At 35.7% G+C, this 16,961-nt stretch overlaps 1 protein-coding gene across 1 annotated transcript in view; it reads left to right on the top strand.

Moving 5' to 3' along the window:
* Positions 1-16,961, top strand: part of DYNC2H1 (dynein cytoplasmic 2 heavy chain 1) — a 148,631-nt gene that overhangs the window by 79,373 nt on the left and 52,297 nt on the right. The window contains exons 67-70 of the mRNA XM_026706904.2: positions 2,564-2,683; positions 5,360-5,494; positions 9,667-9,810; positions 15,007-15,096. Of these exons, the coding sequence (XP_026562689.1) occupies positions 2,564-2,683; positions 5,360-5,494; positions 9,667-9,810; positions 15,007-15,096 (489 nt within the window). The remainder of the gene's footprint in view (positions 1-2,563; positions 2,684-5,359; positions 5,495-9,666; positions 9,811-15,006; positions 15,097-16,961) is intronic.

Below are 16,961 nucleotides of genomic sequence, written 5' to 3' on the forward strand. Positions count from 1 at the left end.
TGTTGCACCGTTGTTAATTTGCTAACAATATTTCCAATTGTCTCATCTCTTTGTTTATCTTTCTCCTCGATTTTTGGAGTCTCTCCTCCTGTTTTGCCATCATCTGTTGAAAGTTTTCAATTTTTTCATCAGTCTTTGCAATTCTTTGTTCAATACTCTCTGTTCTTTGGTCAATGCTTATTTTGAGTTCTTGTATTCCTTGTATAATCGTTGCTAGATCCATTTGTACTTTATCTTGCTTCGCCATTATTGATAGTCGTCCTCCAGTTGATGGAGAAGCAGGAGCAGAAGTTGAACTGCCAGAAGGTAAAGTTTTCTTACTCATTTGAATAACTCAAGATCTTTAAGCTCCTTTAATCCAATCAGTAGGGTAGCCAATTATAATCCAATTGGGAAGAAGAAAAACATTTTAAAAAAAGCCAATAAAAAATAAAGAGTCCAGGGTTAAAAAGAGAGGGAGAAAAAGAAGATTAAAAAGAAAAAAAAAGAAGGAGATTCTTCAGGTTCTTCTAGACCTTAATCCTATTGTAAGATGACCAATTATGATTCAAAAATAAAAATTAAGAATAGTAAAAAAAAAAAAAAGAGAGAGTAAGACCCAATAATATTAAAAAAACAATGATCAAAAAAAAAAAAGGAAAAAGAAAGAATTCTTCAGGTTCTTCACACCCTAGTCCAATTGTAGAATCTCAAAAAATAAAAAAAAATAACCATAAAAATAAATAAAAAATGAAAATGAAAAATAGAAAAGGCAAAAATCCCAATAAACAAAAGGAAAAAGAAAAGCTATTCTGAGGCTTTCCCTTTAAAAAAAAAAAAAGTAAGTTTAAAAATTAAAAATAAAGTCAAAAAAAAAAAAAAGAAAAAGAAAATAGAATATACAAATATTACAAAATACTATGGGATTGAGGAGGAGGGATGAAACAGCTAAAGAAAGATAAGAAAAAGAACACACTGCATCTTATTTAGTTATCCAAGGCTCTTATTATGGCTTCTCCACAAATTCCAAAGCCAAACTTCAAGCACTCAATAATAGAAGTTTCAAAGAACACCTGTTAAAACATTCTCCGGTGTTCTTCCCTCTATCTAATCAAGTTCCAGTGTCCTTGAGAAAGAATTCCTTCACAGCTTTTTCAACTTTCAATAAAGTATTTTCAGGCCTCTAGTTGGCAGTGTTACAAAGTTTCTTTAGTCCACTCCCCCTTCTTTCCCCAAAAGCCTAGGAAAAAGAGGGAAATATACATGTATATATATATATTTAAAAGAAAAAAAAATTACTAAAGGGAGCCTCTATTCTCAAAAGGAGAAAAAGAAAGAAAAATTAGATAAATATAAAAGGAGAAACCAGTCTAGTTACAGTTACTAGATCACAATAGAAGTTCAATGAAAACAAAAGTAAAAGTAAAAAGCCAAGCCTCAATTTGACATTCTCTCTAAGAAATCGCCGCTAAATCAGTTCCATCAGTTTTTGTCCTAAGTCTTACAGGATTCTTCTCATTTTAGAGTGTCCTTGAATTCCCAAAAAAAAAAATTCTCACCAGCCGATGCACGTTCTCTCTCTTCCGGAGCTGCCACAGCTTCAGCAGCCAAGGGGGCTGCCTCTCCGCCGATGGTAAAAGGGCTTCTTCTGGATCAGCCAGGGACTTTGCGATGTCCCTGGGATCAGCAGAACGCGCCCCTTACAATCATCGTCTCTACGGGACGATTTAGATCCATAGGACCGACCAGGGACGAAGATATCAGCTGCAATCTCAGAGCCCCAAGATTGCAGCTGTATCGCAGCAACGTGGCTCCGCCTTCTCCAAGGCTTACCCTATTTTTACGGATGTATATTTGGGGCATTATTAAATTTCATGCTCTTAAAATTTATTGAAATATACAGGAAAATAAGTTGGCTTGAGAGCAGTAGGAATGAAAAAGTTCTTCAGCAAAAGAGCTTCCTTGCATTCCTTGCACTGTACTCTGCTCCCCTGCTATTTCCCCCCAGAACTGCCCATAAGTCAGGCATTTCTCTAGAATAGCATGAATGAAGAATAACGAAAGGCAAGAAAGGGCAATTGATGGGATTTCATTGGAACAACCTGTGGGAGGAAAACTGTCTCTTTACAAAAGACATATTTGGATGTGAAATGCGTAAAAAAGGAAGTATTAAGTTGCTTAAAACAGCAGTAAGGACAATTTCCAGCTTAGTTGTGGGATTCCCTCTCTCTGAGGAGATCTTCCTGTTATATCTTCCTATTATTATTAGGTGCGGTGGAGTAGGAAGAACCATCCAGCTCCCACTGTTCTGGTCTTCTATAAAGCCTGAAAGACTAAGATTTTCCTGTAGCCATTAGAGTAGTGCATTGGCTGGAGCTGAGGAAAGTTTTTTTGTTGGACATGAAATATTTGTTGTCTTTAGGGACGCTAGGAATTTTAATATTGGTTTTGTGCTTTTTATTGTTTTATTATTGTTTGTAAGCTGCCTAGGTTTATGATAACATAAGATGGAAGGCTATATAAATACTAAACAAATAATGCTTATGTACTTTTCTGTCTTCTCAAAAATATCTTGGCCTTCCAGCTTTTAGCTTTGACTATCCAACATGAAAAGCCAGATTTAGAAGAACAAAAAACAAAATTATTACAGCAGGAAAAAGAAAAGAAAATACAGCTGGCAAAACTTGAAGAATCTCTTTTGGAGGTAAGAGGTATCAATGTCATATGAACATTTTTATCGAACTTTGTTTATTGCAAGGAGCCATCCAGGTTCAGTCTGGGGTTTTTTTTGGAGATGTTTCATCCTCTAATAAACTGCTTGTTATTGAGGAGATTAAAACTGCAGTTGTCTTTGCATTTCCTGATTTTTTTTTTCTGAATACTTCAGATAAGCGCTTCATCTATGAAAGATTCAAGGAATTTTCTCCTGTTTTTTTCCTGTTCTGAAAATCTCACCAAAGTATATTAGATGGTGTCTTCCAGGGATGGGATTCTACTGGTTCGGGCAAACCAGTAGTTATGGTGATGGTTTGGTCCCGCCCACTTGCCCCTGCCCTAGTCCTTTATTTCTGTGTTTTGCAGCTCAGCTGATTGCTGCACCTCAGCTGATTTACTCACTGGAGCTGCAGTAGAAGTATTAGAGCTAAAAAATGGCCATTTTTCAAATGCAAAGCGCACACTCACCAAACTGATTGTTACACTGGTTGAATCATACTCCTGGTGTCCTCCCATTTTTCTGAAGATTCAAGGAATGCTGTCCTCTTCCTGTTTACTTCCCAGAGACATATTAACCCAAGCTTAAAATCTCCTTGCACCAATGAGGTTGCACAACATTCATTAAAGCATCTGTGACTTTCCAGGCCTGTGTAGCTACTTTGGAAACTACTCCCAATTATCTTTGCACCTGTGCAGAGCCACTGCACTTCCTTTTATCCCCTAGAAAAGTGAACTTGGTTGCAGGCACATAGCTGAGAACAATTTCCAAAGAAATTGGATGAACCTAGAAAAACACACAACTGCTGTAACATTTCCTTTAAGTACTTTGCACACAGTCGGGCATATTTTGAAATCACTATTTCAAAGGGTTTGAAACAGCTCTGACATTTTACATGAAAAAGTACTGTAAATGTTTCTTTTTTATTATGTGGAAATATTTAAATGCATGAAATTATACAATTAGTAATTTTATAGGCAAAATCTAGCAATTGTTAGCTTTTAGGATGAAATGCTGTTGCACTCAAAATTTATTGTTTCAAAAAGTAGTTGGAACTGGAAATATTTTTAAAGGCCGTGACATTTTTCATTTTGCCGTGAATTCTTTTGTAACTTGTTACACTTGCAAATGCATTTTAAACCCTTCAAGATGAAAAGTGCTGGTTTATTATTCTTTCTAAGCTAGCAAAATATTGGAAAGAAATGATGTAAAGAACTGTCATACTTTGTCTGTCAGTCAGCTAATTCTCTGGAAACTAAACAGAAAAGGATCAAATTTGGTGTGAGACGATGTCGGCAAAGGAAAAATCAACTTCAGCATTAGGCCGGATCTGGATAGGGTTGTTGATTAAAACATTTCCCAAATTCCTACACTGCAAATTATGGAAGAGACAATTGGATCATGGTCTAGAATGTTCGGGACTGCATCATTCTAAGTTCTTTTCTTTCTTTCTTCCCAATTAAATGGGAGCAGAAACAAACAAAATATTAAAAAGTTACGAGATTTATGGAGTTACTTGTCAAGCACATCTAAATTATATTATGATAAAGTAACCAAAATACCTTTACAATCCCCACGGCAAGTTACAACTTTTCAGCACCCCTAATGTTCGGAAATTGAAAGTTGAAAAATTTGACACGCCCTAGCCCAGTGATGCTAACCTTTTTGTCGTTACATGCCGAAAGTGTGCATGTGTACGTGCGATAGCGTGCACATGTGTGCCTGCACCAATAATGCAATGCGTGCGTGACCCCCCTCCCACTTGCCCCACCCCCCTGTGCCTGCACGTGTGACCCCCCGCCCTACCTTGTCCTGTGCATCCACATTGCACCTGAGCATGTAGTCACTGCCTATAAAGAGCCTAGAAGAATTCAAAAAGCATTCAGTCACCCTCTTACTATATGAGTATATAACGTTTCTTTGGCATAGCTCATGGTCAATGTTTTCATAAGACATACCATATACAATGATTTTTTTTAAATGGCCTGGTTTATTGAAATGATTACATAGTGTGATGTTTTAAAACTTCTATGGGTATTGTGAGCTTGTTGGGTTTTTTTTATGTTTGAAATTTCAAGTCAGAAATTATGAGAAATTAGTAGGATTAATTTTGATTATGCTTAAGATAAACATAAATTCAAAATATGATCAGTGTTGCTTTAGATACAGGTAATGCTGAATTTTGGAAGAGAGCAGGAAGAATTCTTACATTTAGTATATTGTTCTGTATCTCTCCACAAAATGGAATATCTATGGAGATTCTCAGTCATCCAGGTCATGGTTGTCCCAAAGGTGCTTTTTTCAAGAGGCAACTGGACTTTCTGGTTTTTCTTTGAAGATGTTTCCCTTCTCATCCAAGAAGCTTCTTCTGCTCTGATTGAAGAATTCAGTCTGAACTCTGCATCAAGAACTGTAATTCCCCACCATCCAGTCAGAGCTGAAGAAGCTTCTTGGAGAGAAGCGAAACGTCTTTAAAGAAAAACCAGAAAGTCCAGTTGCCTCTTGAAAAAAGCACCTTTGGGGCCTAATTAAAGGAAGTTGGAGCATTTGAAAGATATGACATATTAACCAATTGTGATGCATTCAGACAATGTGGATTTGAATATCTTTGTTATCTGTCTACAATTTAAAGCATTCCAAAAATTGAAAGAATTTTTTTTGTTGCAGACTCTTGCAACTTGTAAGGGAAATATACTTGAAAATAAGGATCTGATTGAATCTCTAAATCAAACTAAAGCAAGTAGTGCCCTCATCCAGGAATCTCTTGTTGAGTTTTATAGACTTCAGATTTCCCTTGATCAGGTAGGTATTTGGTTTGATTAGAGGATATATTAGTTAAATAACATGTTTTATTCTAGCTTCCAATGGATTAATAAATTCAAGAACTGGATTCTGCTCTGTTAGTAAATCTTCTGTGGTCTCCTTAGGTTATTTTCAACCTAAACAGTTTTATCTCTTATTCTGAAAATGCATAAGATCAATCAAAATAATATTTTACCATTTCACCATGAAAAACATCAAACAGTCTGTTTCAAAGTAATCCATTTGTATGACACATCCAGAAAAAGGCACTTCTAAGTTATGGTGATTTCAGTGGAGAACATATTGCAAGATGAGTCATTAGATGCTGTATAGTACTGAACAGTTTCTATATTCCATTTTTTTTTTTGATAGCTTTCAGTGATGAGGCAAATAATATAACTGAAGTTCTGCTCCGGACGAACATGAATGGTTTTATTTTTTCTTATTACATCCGGTACGCATCTATAGGTTTGAAAGACAATTGAAAAGATAAGGTTTTCCTGATTAGCTTCCTTCATATACCAAATAACATATATTAATTGGAGCAACCTATCACAAATGTCTGTGAGTTAAAAAACAACAACAACCAGGCTTTTAGGTACACATGTTAAGTATTTCTGTTTCTCTTGCTCATAAAGAATAAAATCTAAAACTATTAACTTTTTTCTAAATATTATTTATTTGATTTCTATAGCTACCCATCACAATAAGTGACTGGGCAGTGCATATCATAAAAACATAAACACAAATTAAAATGATTAAAGCAATAGAAAATGGTCACGGATGTTAATGCCAAGGATGTTAATGCACCCCAAAATAGGGCCCTATCCAAATTTGGGGCTCAGGCACATAACCAGGTCTTCCTGGCCTTATGAAAAGCCAACAGGATTAGACTCATCCAGCAGAGGCTATAACAAAGAAACCACATATTCTAGTCCTCAGTAGCTGACAATCTTTGAATAATGATATCCATAACATTCCCAACCTGCCAGACTGAACTGGGTGGGTAGAAACAACTGGGAAAATATAAGGAAAAATGAAATGTAGATGGCAGAGGATATTAGGGCTTTCAAGTCAGATAGAGGTCCAAAATGTCTAATCCATCCTGACAGTTTATCTAATGGTTGAACTTCAGTTAAAAGTGATCAAGTCAGGCTTGATTCTTGCTGACTTTATGGTACTGTATCTACTTCTCTCTTAAAGTAACTTGTTTTAATTCTAATATTTTTTGGATGCTTTCCATCTGTCTTATCAATTGTCTTTCTATCCTATGTTTCTCATCTTTATCAAACAAAATAACCTACTGTCCACTTGTATCACATATCCAAGATACCCAGGTTTCTCTTTGCTGAGTGTCATCCTGGGTTTGACTTCTGCAAGGGCGCAAGAGAGCCAGACTGTCTCCTTTATTGATAATTACTTGCAATAGAATAGAATACTTTTATTGGCCAAGTGTGATTGGACACACAAGGAATTTGTCTTGGTGTAAATACTCTCAGTATACATAAAGAAAAGATACATTCATTAAGAATCAAGAGTCATAATGTACAACACTTAATGATAGTCATAGGGTACAATCAGCAATCAAAACATACCAGGAAACAGCCAATATAAATTGTAAGGACAGAAGTGACAAAGTTACAGTCCTACAATCACAAGTGGGAGGGGATGGGTGATGAGTGATGAGAAGATTAACAGTAATAGTAGTGCACACTTTGTAAATAGTTGAACAGTGTTGAGGGAATTATTTGTTTAGCAGAGTGTTGGCTTTTGGGAAAAAACTGTTCTTGTGTCTAGTTGTTCTGGTGTGCAATGCTCTATAGCATCACTTTGAGGGAAGGAGTTGAAACAGTTTATGTCCGGGATGTGAGGGGTCTGTAAATATTTTCACAGCCTTCTTTTTGACTTGTGCAGTATACAGGTCCTCGATTGAGGGCAGGTGGGTAGTAATTGTTTTTTCTGCAGTCCTAATTATCCTCTGAAGTCTGTGTCTGTCCTATTGGGTTGCAGAACCAAACCAGACAGTTATAGAGGTGCAGATGATTGACTCAATAATTCCTCTGTAGAACTGAATCAGCAGCTAATAGTTGCAAATAGTATAAACAATCATTTTAAACTAAGGGTCCTCAAACTCTGGGCTGTGGCCCACTAGTTGGGCCATGAGCTATTGGCGATCAAGTCACGGAAACAGTGGGCAAGTGTGTGTGGGTGAGTGCGTGCACGTGCAGTCACGCACTCCATTTGGCACACTGCTTGTGCAAATGGAGCTGTGCGCACATGCTTACTGCCCGCTAATGCAGATCCATCCCCTTTCTCCCTCTGCCCAGCCACAAAGCCAAAAAGGTTGGGGAACTCTGTTTTAAACAATTAAAAGTTTACTAACCTACTAGAAAGATTTAATACAGAATGTAATTTTTTTCCTCTATAAAAAGGCAGGTCAAGAATAGTTCTCATTCATGGTTATATGTAAACTGGTTAATTTATCACAAAGATGCTAGTGCCTTTTCCTTTTATATAATCTATCACCTTTTTCTTTCTCTCTTTTTATTTTATCCAACTATCAAGAGCTGTTTTTCTCTTAATGCCTGCCTCACTGTATTATCTATCAGGAAGTGATCCATTAAGTCTTGACTTGCTACAATATAATACAATTTATGTATTAGTAGATAAATTTCTCAATTAATAGGAACCTGCAGGTTAATGGGAAGCGTGAGAATCAATCTTTTCCCATAGTTCTTGCAATATAATGATTTAGTTGTGAAATTTCAGAGTTCAATGAAAGTACAGTGGATAAATTCACAAATAGTTCCTGAGTACATATCTAGCAAGAGCAGTGCAAAATTTCTTTTGAGGGTTTGGGGTACATCCAGTTATATTTTAGACTTGGTTATGATAGAAAATCCACATGCCAAATCACAGATGGCATTTTAAGCACTTTGGAATTTTAAAGTGGTTTTCCATAAATAGCCCAACACTAAATTACCAGCTCACTCCTATGTTATACATTCCCATCTGTTTTCTTTCCTGGTTGCTTAAATGGTTTTTCAGCAGTTATATTTTAAGTCTGAAAACTGGAACAGGAACAGGGCAGGAACCTATGGGAGGAGGCCACTAATATATTCTATGTGATAATATTATCATTCAAATACCATGATTTAAATATTTGTGCCATTGTTGAAGCAGTAGTATAGAATGCCAGCATTTGCATCATGACTGTTATTTATTTAATAAAATTTATAGCCCATCTCAATCCCAAAAGAGTCTGTTGATGAACAGCAGAAAAAAAGAAACATATAAGTAAGGTATATCCAAATAATCCTAGTACAATTTCATTTGATTTCATATGATGACATCTGACAATCAAGGCATAATGGATTTTAACATGCTTACATAATTCCAGGAGGTTTAATGCTGCACATACCACCAATGGGAAAAGTTGCAGTGGGTAGGAACTATAACAGAAAAGGTTTTTTTCTTCACACATCTTTTTCATACCCATGTACCACTCAGCAGGTAAGTACTGTTGGCAGCCCTTCTCTAAATGTCTGGACCAAATGGACAGATTCAGTTTAGCCAGCCTTATACAGTCTATCCCAGTGGTACACTGAGTAAAGTATTGAAGATAATGACCAGTACTTAGATTTGGGCCCAGACATTTACTAGTAATCAATGCAGGAACTTGCTGTACATGGGCAATGGCATCTTACCAACAATAACTGCTGTAATTTTGTACTAACTGCCTTTTCAAGTTGTTTCCAAGGATGGCTGCACATGGAGCACATATAGTTACAGGTTTCAATTACTAGGATTCATATATGTGTCTACATTTTTATTACTGTCTGTTTTTATCTATAGTGGATTATAGCCAATATTGGCCATTGTAAATGATGTAGAAATATAATAGATTCTTGTGCATCCTATCACTTCTTCCAGCTTCTAAGATGCTATAAGTCATTACTGGGGCAAGGATGATTGCTCATTTGGCTAGAACTGGATGCCTAACAAAACAAATATTTTGCTTTGTCATATGCACACATGAATGCATGTTGACATTGATAAAGTACCTTCTATTCTATTGAATTGTTGTATATTATTTGTATTTTTAATTTCATTTTGTGTATACATCTCCAATAGGTGGCAATAGAGCTCTAACATTTAATCTTTATTTTCAGGAAAGGGATGCATATCTCACTCTGGCTGAAAGTGGAAGCAAGATGTATTTTATTATTTCTGACTTGTCCAAAATTAATAACATGTATCGTTTTAGTCTGGCTTCTTTCCTAAGACTTTTTCAAAGGGCTCTACAAAGTGAACTGGTATGTGCCAATAGTTCAAACCAGTATATGTGTGTATCTCCTCTCTCTCTCTCTCTCTCCTCACACACACACATACACACACTTACTGCCTTTACCTATTTTGCGTCAAGGATTAAAAATAAGGCTGGCCAAAGTAACATTTAAAGAAAAGAAATAAAAGAACTCCTTCCATTAGTGATTACACACCATTGATACTAAGCGTATTGCACCATAATTGGTGTATTTGAAGGAAATTTAGTTGTATATTTGTGTAAAATTTCCTGACAAAAGACCTAAATAAAACGTATACTTTTCCTTGGCTAAACAAAGCATAGTTTGATAATCAAGAGAAGGCAAATGAAATTCTATCTATGTAAATACAAGTTCTTCACTTATTTCTTAATTTTCAAACAACAATCTTTATTAACAGTCCGTGCCCCATATCACAATTCATTTTTAAATTAAGCATTTTTACCAAAAGGAGAACAGTGCAGACTTTTTATAAGGTTTGTTTGTCTGTTTTTAAATTAAAGATAAGTAGTCTGCAGCCTGAAAGCCACATGTACTCCTAAGTCCATATTTTAAACGCACCATAGCTTCCACCAGCTGTAATTATTGAAGCTGATGGTGATATTTTCTGCAATTTTTATAAGAAGCCCATGAAAACATCAGCACAAAACATCACTAAAATGAACCTAATACAAGTTAAAAAATAAAGATCTACATATTAAAAAAAAAAACATAAGAAAAAATCGCCAGCATGGTTCATTTAAATCATCATCCCTCCCACTATTGCTCTTAAACTCCTCTAAAAAAATAACAGTGACCCTCATACAATAAAAACTTTTAATCCCAGGATACTTTGTAACAGTATATTGACCTTGGGTCTTTTGTTAAAAAAAGCAAGTTCATAAATTATCCAAAGAATTCTATGTTTTTCTAGAAATGCTCAAAGTATCTCTGTTGATACTTTGGTAACAGCCATCACTTTCAGGATCATTCCAAGTGGTGCAAGAGATAGTCCTAAGATCACATGTGAAGGCAAATGTATACAAGAATTTGAAGTCCAAGCTGTATTCTATAGAGATTTTACCACAGATGTAATCTTTTCTCTATTCTTTGCACCTAATTTCACACCTACACTGTCTAAGAACACCTTACAAATATTTACTCAACAAACTTGAAAACATTGTTCTTCTTTGAATGTTTTTCTGCTCAATAGTTTGGATTTGAACCAAAGGATAGATTCTCTATTAAAAAGTTGATACATCTGGTTGCAACATTCTGAGAGCCAGACTCAGAATCATGTTCCAAATTAGCAGATTTCACTTTTAGAAGTGCCAAAATGGCAGCAAAATAAGCGATTTTCAAAACCCAAGAAAGAAAATTATGAATCAAATAGTTGCTTTCTTTCATAACATCAAAAGCATGCTATTAGTATCTTACAATTGACAAATTTTATTTCTCTTTTGTTTGCCAACAAAGTGTGGCTGGATGAATGATTGGGACATTTCTTCTATTAGTTTGGAAAAAGCAAATCCATATAGATTTCTGACTGAATCCGAGTATAAGCAATTAACTTTTCTGAACAAACTCCCAAAGGAAATGCTAAGTTGACTGGAACTGCAGAGTGATTAGACATAATATTTTGCAGGGATTTCCAAACCTAAGAGGAAAATTGATTGAGCGAGACTGAGCTACTGTATGCATTTCCTTCCTTTCTCAATTTAACCACAAGACTAGAAAAAAAAATACTCACTTCCCCACTATCTGAGATACCCATAATATGAGTAGCTTCTTACTGTTTCAATATATGAATCAGATTGCCTGACCCGCAGGAGGATCATATTATTCTTGGAGTCAAGAATTCCATTGTCAATAAAGCTTTTTCATTTAATGACCAGTACATCTATTTTTGGATTTGAAGCCCAGTTTTCAAACCCTCAGTTCTGTATATTCAATGAAAATATGATGGGATTAATGTTCTTTTGGACCTAAAAATTAATTCCCTTTTGCACAAACCATAGGAAAGTGTATTATGTTTCTCCAGTTCAATTGTTCCAACGAAACAGTTCGAAATGTGATAAGTGCTATGGTTCTGAGTAAACCAAACAGCAGAGCAAACAGGTTTGAATTGTAGCTATTTCTTCTCTATTTCAATCACCTGAAAGTACATTATCAAAGTTTACAATGTCCAGGTGATGAAGAAATAAGTATATACCATTAGCGTCTCAATCCTTAAGCAAAAATAATCATTGAGAAAGGGAGAACACATCACATTTTCCAATAATGCTGCAACAAAAAAATCAGATTTTCTATTCTAGATACAGTACTAGAGCAACATCTGCAGGATCTCACCACTAAATCAGAAGGAAGAAAGCATCACAGTGCTGCATCACAAGTCCTACTTTGGGGCAGGCAGGTTACATGACACTCCACACAGAAAATGGGTGGGGCTTGCATCATTATGGGTGATATGGTTACGTCATTATGGTGCCTCCATGTTCCCCTCCCCACACATGCTGCTATAATCACTGTAGTAGATGGTCTTATATTCACACATTTGTGACACATTGTAAAATAAACCTGTCTTCATCTTCAGATATCTCTTCTGATTGTAAAATTTTATACAACGCACTAATATCTTAACATGCTCATCCATTTTGTAATTAAGGAATGTCCTATGTTTATCCTTAGAATAACCAGATTTTTGTATAACAAACTTCTGATACTTCTGAAATCAGCTAATTCCACAATTAATTAATAATTAAATCTCCATTTAGGACAAATAGATCCTGGCTTCTGCTAGTTTTGGAAGAAATTTTTGTTTTAAAAAGAGAAATGTCTCCTCTAATTGACTACTGGTGACTCTTGGTGAACATGAACCAGTTTCTTGATAGATGTCCTACTGCCTTATTTTAATATTAAGTTCCTCAGTTTAGTACTTAATATGCCTCATTCAAGGTAGGGCAACCTGAAAGATGAATTTATTGTGTTTTTTTAGTATACTAGAGGGAGGTGTCACCTCAAGATTAAGCGGTGCCCAATTTGAGATTCTTATTTGTGGTATGGAAGATCTTACTTTTCCTTGAATATTTTTTCTCTTCATTTGTCAGGTTAATTAGCATAATTTAAATAATAAAGAACTGTAAACAAAAAGGGTTTTAAGCTGATTAGGTTACCTTAGACTGCATTTAAATGAGGTAAAATAAAGCTTTCTGATATTACATTGCAATACTTCTTACAAATTTTGAAAGATTAATATTCATCTGCAGGAGAACTATGCACATGTAATTTGTCTCTTAGGCCCAGATTTTTTTTTTTAGAATTCATGAGGCAGTTAGATGATTACTTTGGATTAAATTGTTGATTATAGATAAAGCCCATTCTCTGAAACAGGGGTCCCCAACCCTGGACTGCGTCCCACTACCATGTTGCGGCCCTTTCAGAACCGTGCCGCACAAGTGGCAGGTGAGCATGCAAATCCGCCCAACTCCACTTCTGTGACCGCTGCTCTGAAATGCACTTTCAGATAAAACTTTTCAATCTTGAGTTGTTTTTAGGTATTTTTGATCCAGAAAATACAGGTGAAACTCAAAAAATTAGAATATCATGCAAAAGTTCATTTATTTCAGTAATGCAACTTAAAAGGTGAACCTAATATATGTGATAGACTCATCACATGCAAAGCAAGATAGTTCAAGCTGTGATTTGTCATAATTAAGATGATTATGGTTTACAGCTCATGAAAACCCCAAATCCACAATCTCAGAAAATTAGAATATTACATGCAATCAATAAAACAAAGATTGTACATAGAATAATATTGGACCTCTGAAAAGTATAAGCATGCATATGTACACAGTCCTTGGTTTGGGCCCCTTTTGCAGCAATTACTGCCTCAATGCGGCGTGGCATGGAAGCTATCAGCCTGTGGCACTGCTGAGGTGTTCTGGAAGACCAGGATACTTCAATACCGGCCTTCAGCTCTTCTGCATTGTTCGGTCTCATGTCTCTCATCTTTCTCTTGGCAATGCCCCATAGATTCTCTATGGGGTTCAGGTCAGGCGAGTTTGCTGGCCAATCAAGCACAGTAATCCCACGGTCATTGAACCAGGTTTTGGTGCTTTTGGCAGTGTGGGCAGGTGCCAAGTCCTGCTGGAAAATGAAGTCAGCATCCCCATAAAGCTCATCTGTGGAAGGAAGCATGAAGTGCTCCAAAATCTCCTGGTAGATGGCTGTGTTGACCCTGGACTTAATGAAGCACAGTGGACCAACACCAGCAGATGACATAGCTCCCCAAATCAACACAGACTGTGGAAACTTCACACTGGACTTCAAGCATCTTGCAGTGTGTGCCTCTCCATTGTTCCTCCAGACTCTGGATCCAAATGAGATGCAAAAGTTGCTCTCATCAGAAAAGACGACTTTGGATCACTGAGCAACAGACCAGTTCTGTTTTTCTTTAGCTCAGATAAGGCGCTTCTGATGTTTGTTGTTCAAGAGCGAATTGACAAGAGGTATATGACAATTGAAGCCCATGTCCAGGATCCGTCTGTGTGTGGTGGCCTCTTGATGCACTGACTCCAGCCTCAGTGCACTCCTTGTGAAAGTCCAACACTTTTGAATGGCCTTTTCCTGACAATCCTCTCCAGGCTGCAGTCATCCCTGCTGCTTGTGCACCTTTTTCTTCCACACTTTTCCCTTCTACATAACTTTCTAGAAAAGTGCTTTGATACAGCACTTTGGGAACATCCAACTTCATTTGCAATTACCTTTTGAGGCTTTCCCTCCTTATGGAGGGTGTCAATGATGGTTTTCTGCACAACTGTCAGGTCAGCAGTCTTCCCCATGATTGTGATTCCTACTGAACCAGACTGAGAGACCATTTAAAGGCTCAGGAACCTTTGCAGGTGTTATGGCTTAATTAGCTGATTAGAGTGGGACACTTTGAGCCTCGAATATTGAACCTTTCCATAATATTCTAATTTTCTAAGATTGTGGATTTGGGGTTTTCATGAGCTGTAAACCATAATCATCTCAATTATGACACATCACGGCTTGAACTATCTTGCTTTGCATGTAATATGTCTATCTCATATATTAGGTTCACCTTTTAAGTTGCATTACTGAAATAAACTTTTGCACGATATTCTAATTTTTCGAGTTTCATCTGTATTAACTTAATAATTTAAATATCTGAATATTCATTTTCAGGACTTGGGAAATACTGAGGAAAGAATAAAGTCTCTTATCAGCTCATTGAAACACTTGGTATATGAATATGTCTGTCGTTGTTTATTTAAGGTAAGTTGTCATTTTCCTTTGCACTGATTCACTGTGTTGAATCTGGAGTTATATTTCCAGAATTGCCAAAATTGGCTCACTTGAAAATATCAGTCAGTGGACGTACAATGGTGCCAGTTTTTGTTTTTTGTTAGTAAAGTCGTGTGAATTGTATTTAGGATCTTTTTGTCTTGTTTGGCAGAACAAATTTTCTTGGTTTATGAACAGTCTTTTTGCTCACCATGGGACTGTTGCCTCATTACAGCATTGAGACAATAATAATTTCTGAAGCACTAAGTTCAAACTAAGAAGGAAATGAAGCTTATCTGAAACAAAAAACATTTTTTTCGAATCTCTTAACAGTTTCCTAATAAAAACATCCTTCTGAAATATATTGGATGTTTTATTCATAAGGTTATCAGTTTCTGGACTATATTTGTTTTACATGCTGTGGAACATTGTATTCTTGCACCCATCGTAGCCATTTCTGCCTTTTCCCAGAGATATTATAATTCTTCGTTCCTATTATCTCCAAGTGGATGGCTCTAGCTGACATGCGTAGCATGTAGAAGAAAAGAATAGGCACAATTATATCCTCAAGTGGAAGGTAGATAGATATCTCGGTTGAGCTGTTTAGTCTCACTCTATATATGCCCACTTATGTGATATATGCATATTCATCCTTGCTATCCATTCCTGTATATGTTGAAGGTGCCTCTACTCTTGGTGGTTACTCAGAAGAAAGCCTTCTGTTTCCCAGGCTATGAAATTCACTCCTTTGGAAGTTTAATGTTGTGTTGTGTTATACTGAAAAATTACAGTTTCTATAATATTGGTTAAGCCAATAAAGTATGTTCTCACTTTTCTGCCTATATTTATGTATTTTGAGCCAATCTAAACATATTATATAAGTACAGGTAGACGTGTGAGATAATATTGGTTAGAATGATGTTTTTACTATGTCTATTTTTTAAAAGTCATAGGTTGCAAACTATGCCAATCAACTATTAAATTGTTATTTATATGGATATATTGGGAACTAGCATTAAAATATGAACAACCCTGGTTCATAACCCTAAATTATCTTATGAAGATCACTCTTCATTTACAGATTAGAAATTTTGACATGAAATTATTCATAAATTTATAAGCAGGTGCCGTTAAGGTTGCTGTGTGACTTTAAAATCATTAGGAATACTCTTAGTAACAAAAGCTCTGTAAGAATGCAATGGTAACACATCATATTGTTGTCAAGAAAATTGATAACATGAAGTCACCAGAGTTCAGTTCAACATCACTTACTTATGACACTGCATCAAATAATATAAATGAATTTTTCCAGGTATTTTATATGATTTGTTTTCATATGAAAGCAGCTCATCAAATTTTTTTAAAAAACAAAAAAACTAAAATAGGAGGTTTCACTGATCATTCCCATCTTTAGAGCACACTCAGTATTCACTATCTTAAAACTTTTGAAAGTAAATTGTTTCCAATTCTTGAAAGTTCCACTATCCTAAACAATTAAATATACTTACCCTATATTATACATCTTCAGTGTCAGCATGTTAAACTCCCATACACATGCTTATATATATGGAAGGAGAGAAATCATTTTAAATCTCAGAATAAAAGAAGATGAATTGGTAGTTAAGGGTGTAATTTTGAAATATCAAAATGAATAATTACCATTTGCTTTTGTTGCAGCGAAACTTTAGATCATAAACATTCAGTATGTGACTATTTGAGTTAGATATCACAGATGGTTTTAAAATGCTGGTGGTTCAGAAAGTGAATTCATTGGAAAAACTATAAATTAATAGTTAGGGATTTATGTAGTTGCTTGGTTCAGAAATGAGCTAGTTCAATTACCCTTTTACTTCAGA

The sequence above is a fragment of the Pseudonaja textilis genome, chromosome 7, assembly GCF_049901715.1.
Source record: "Pseudonaja textilis isolate UNSWEBS1 chromosome 7, rPseTex1.2, whole genome shotgun sequence".
Lineage (NCBI taxonomy): Eukaryota > Metazoa > Chordata > Lepidosauria > Squamata > Elapidae > Pseudonaja > Pseudonaja textilis.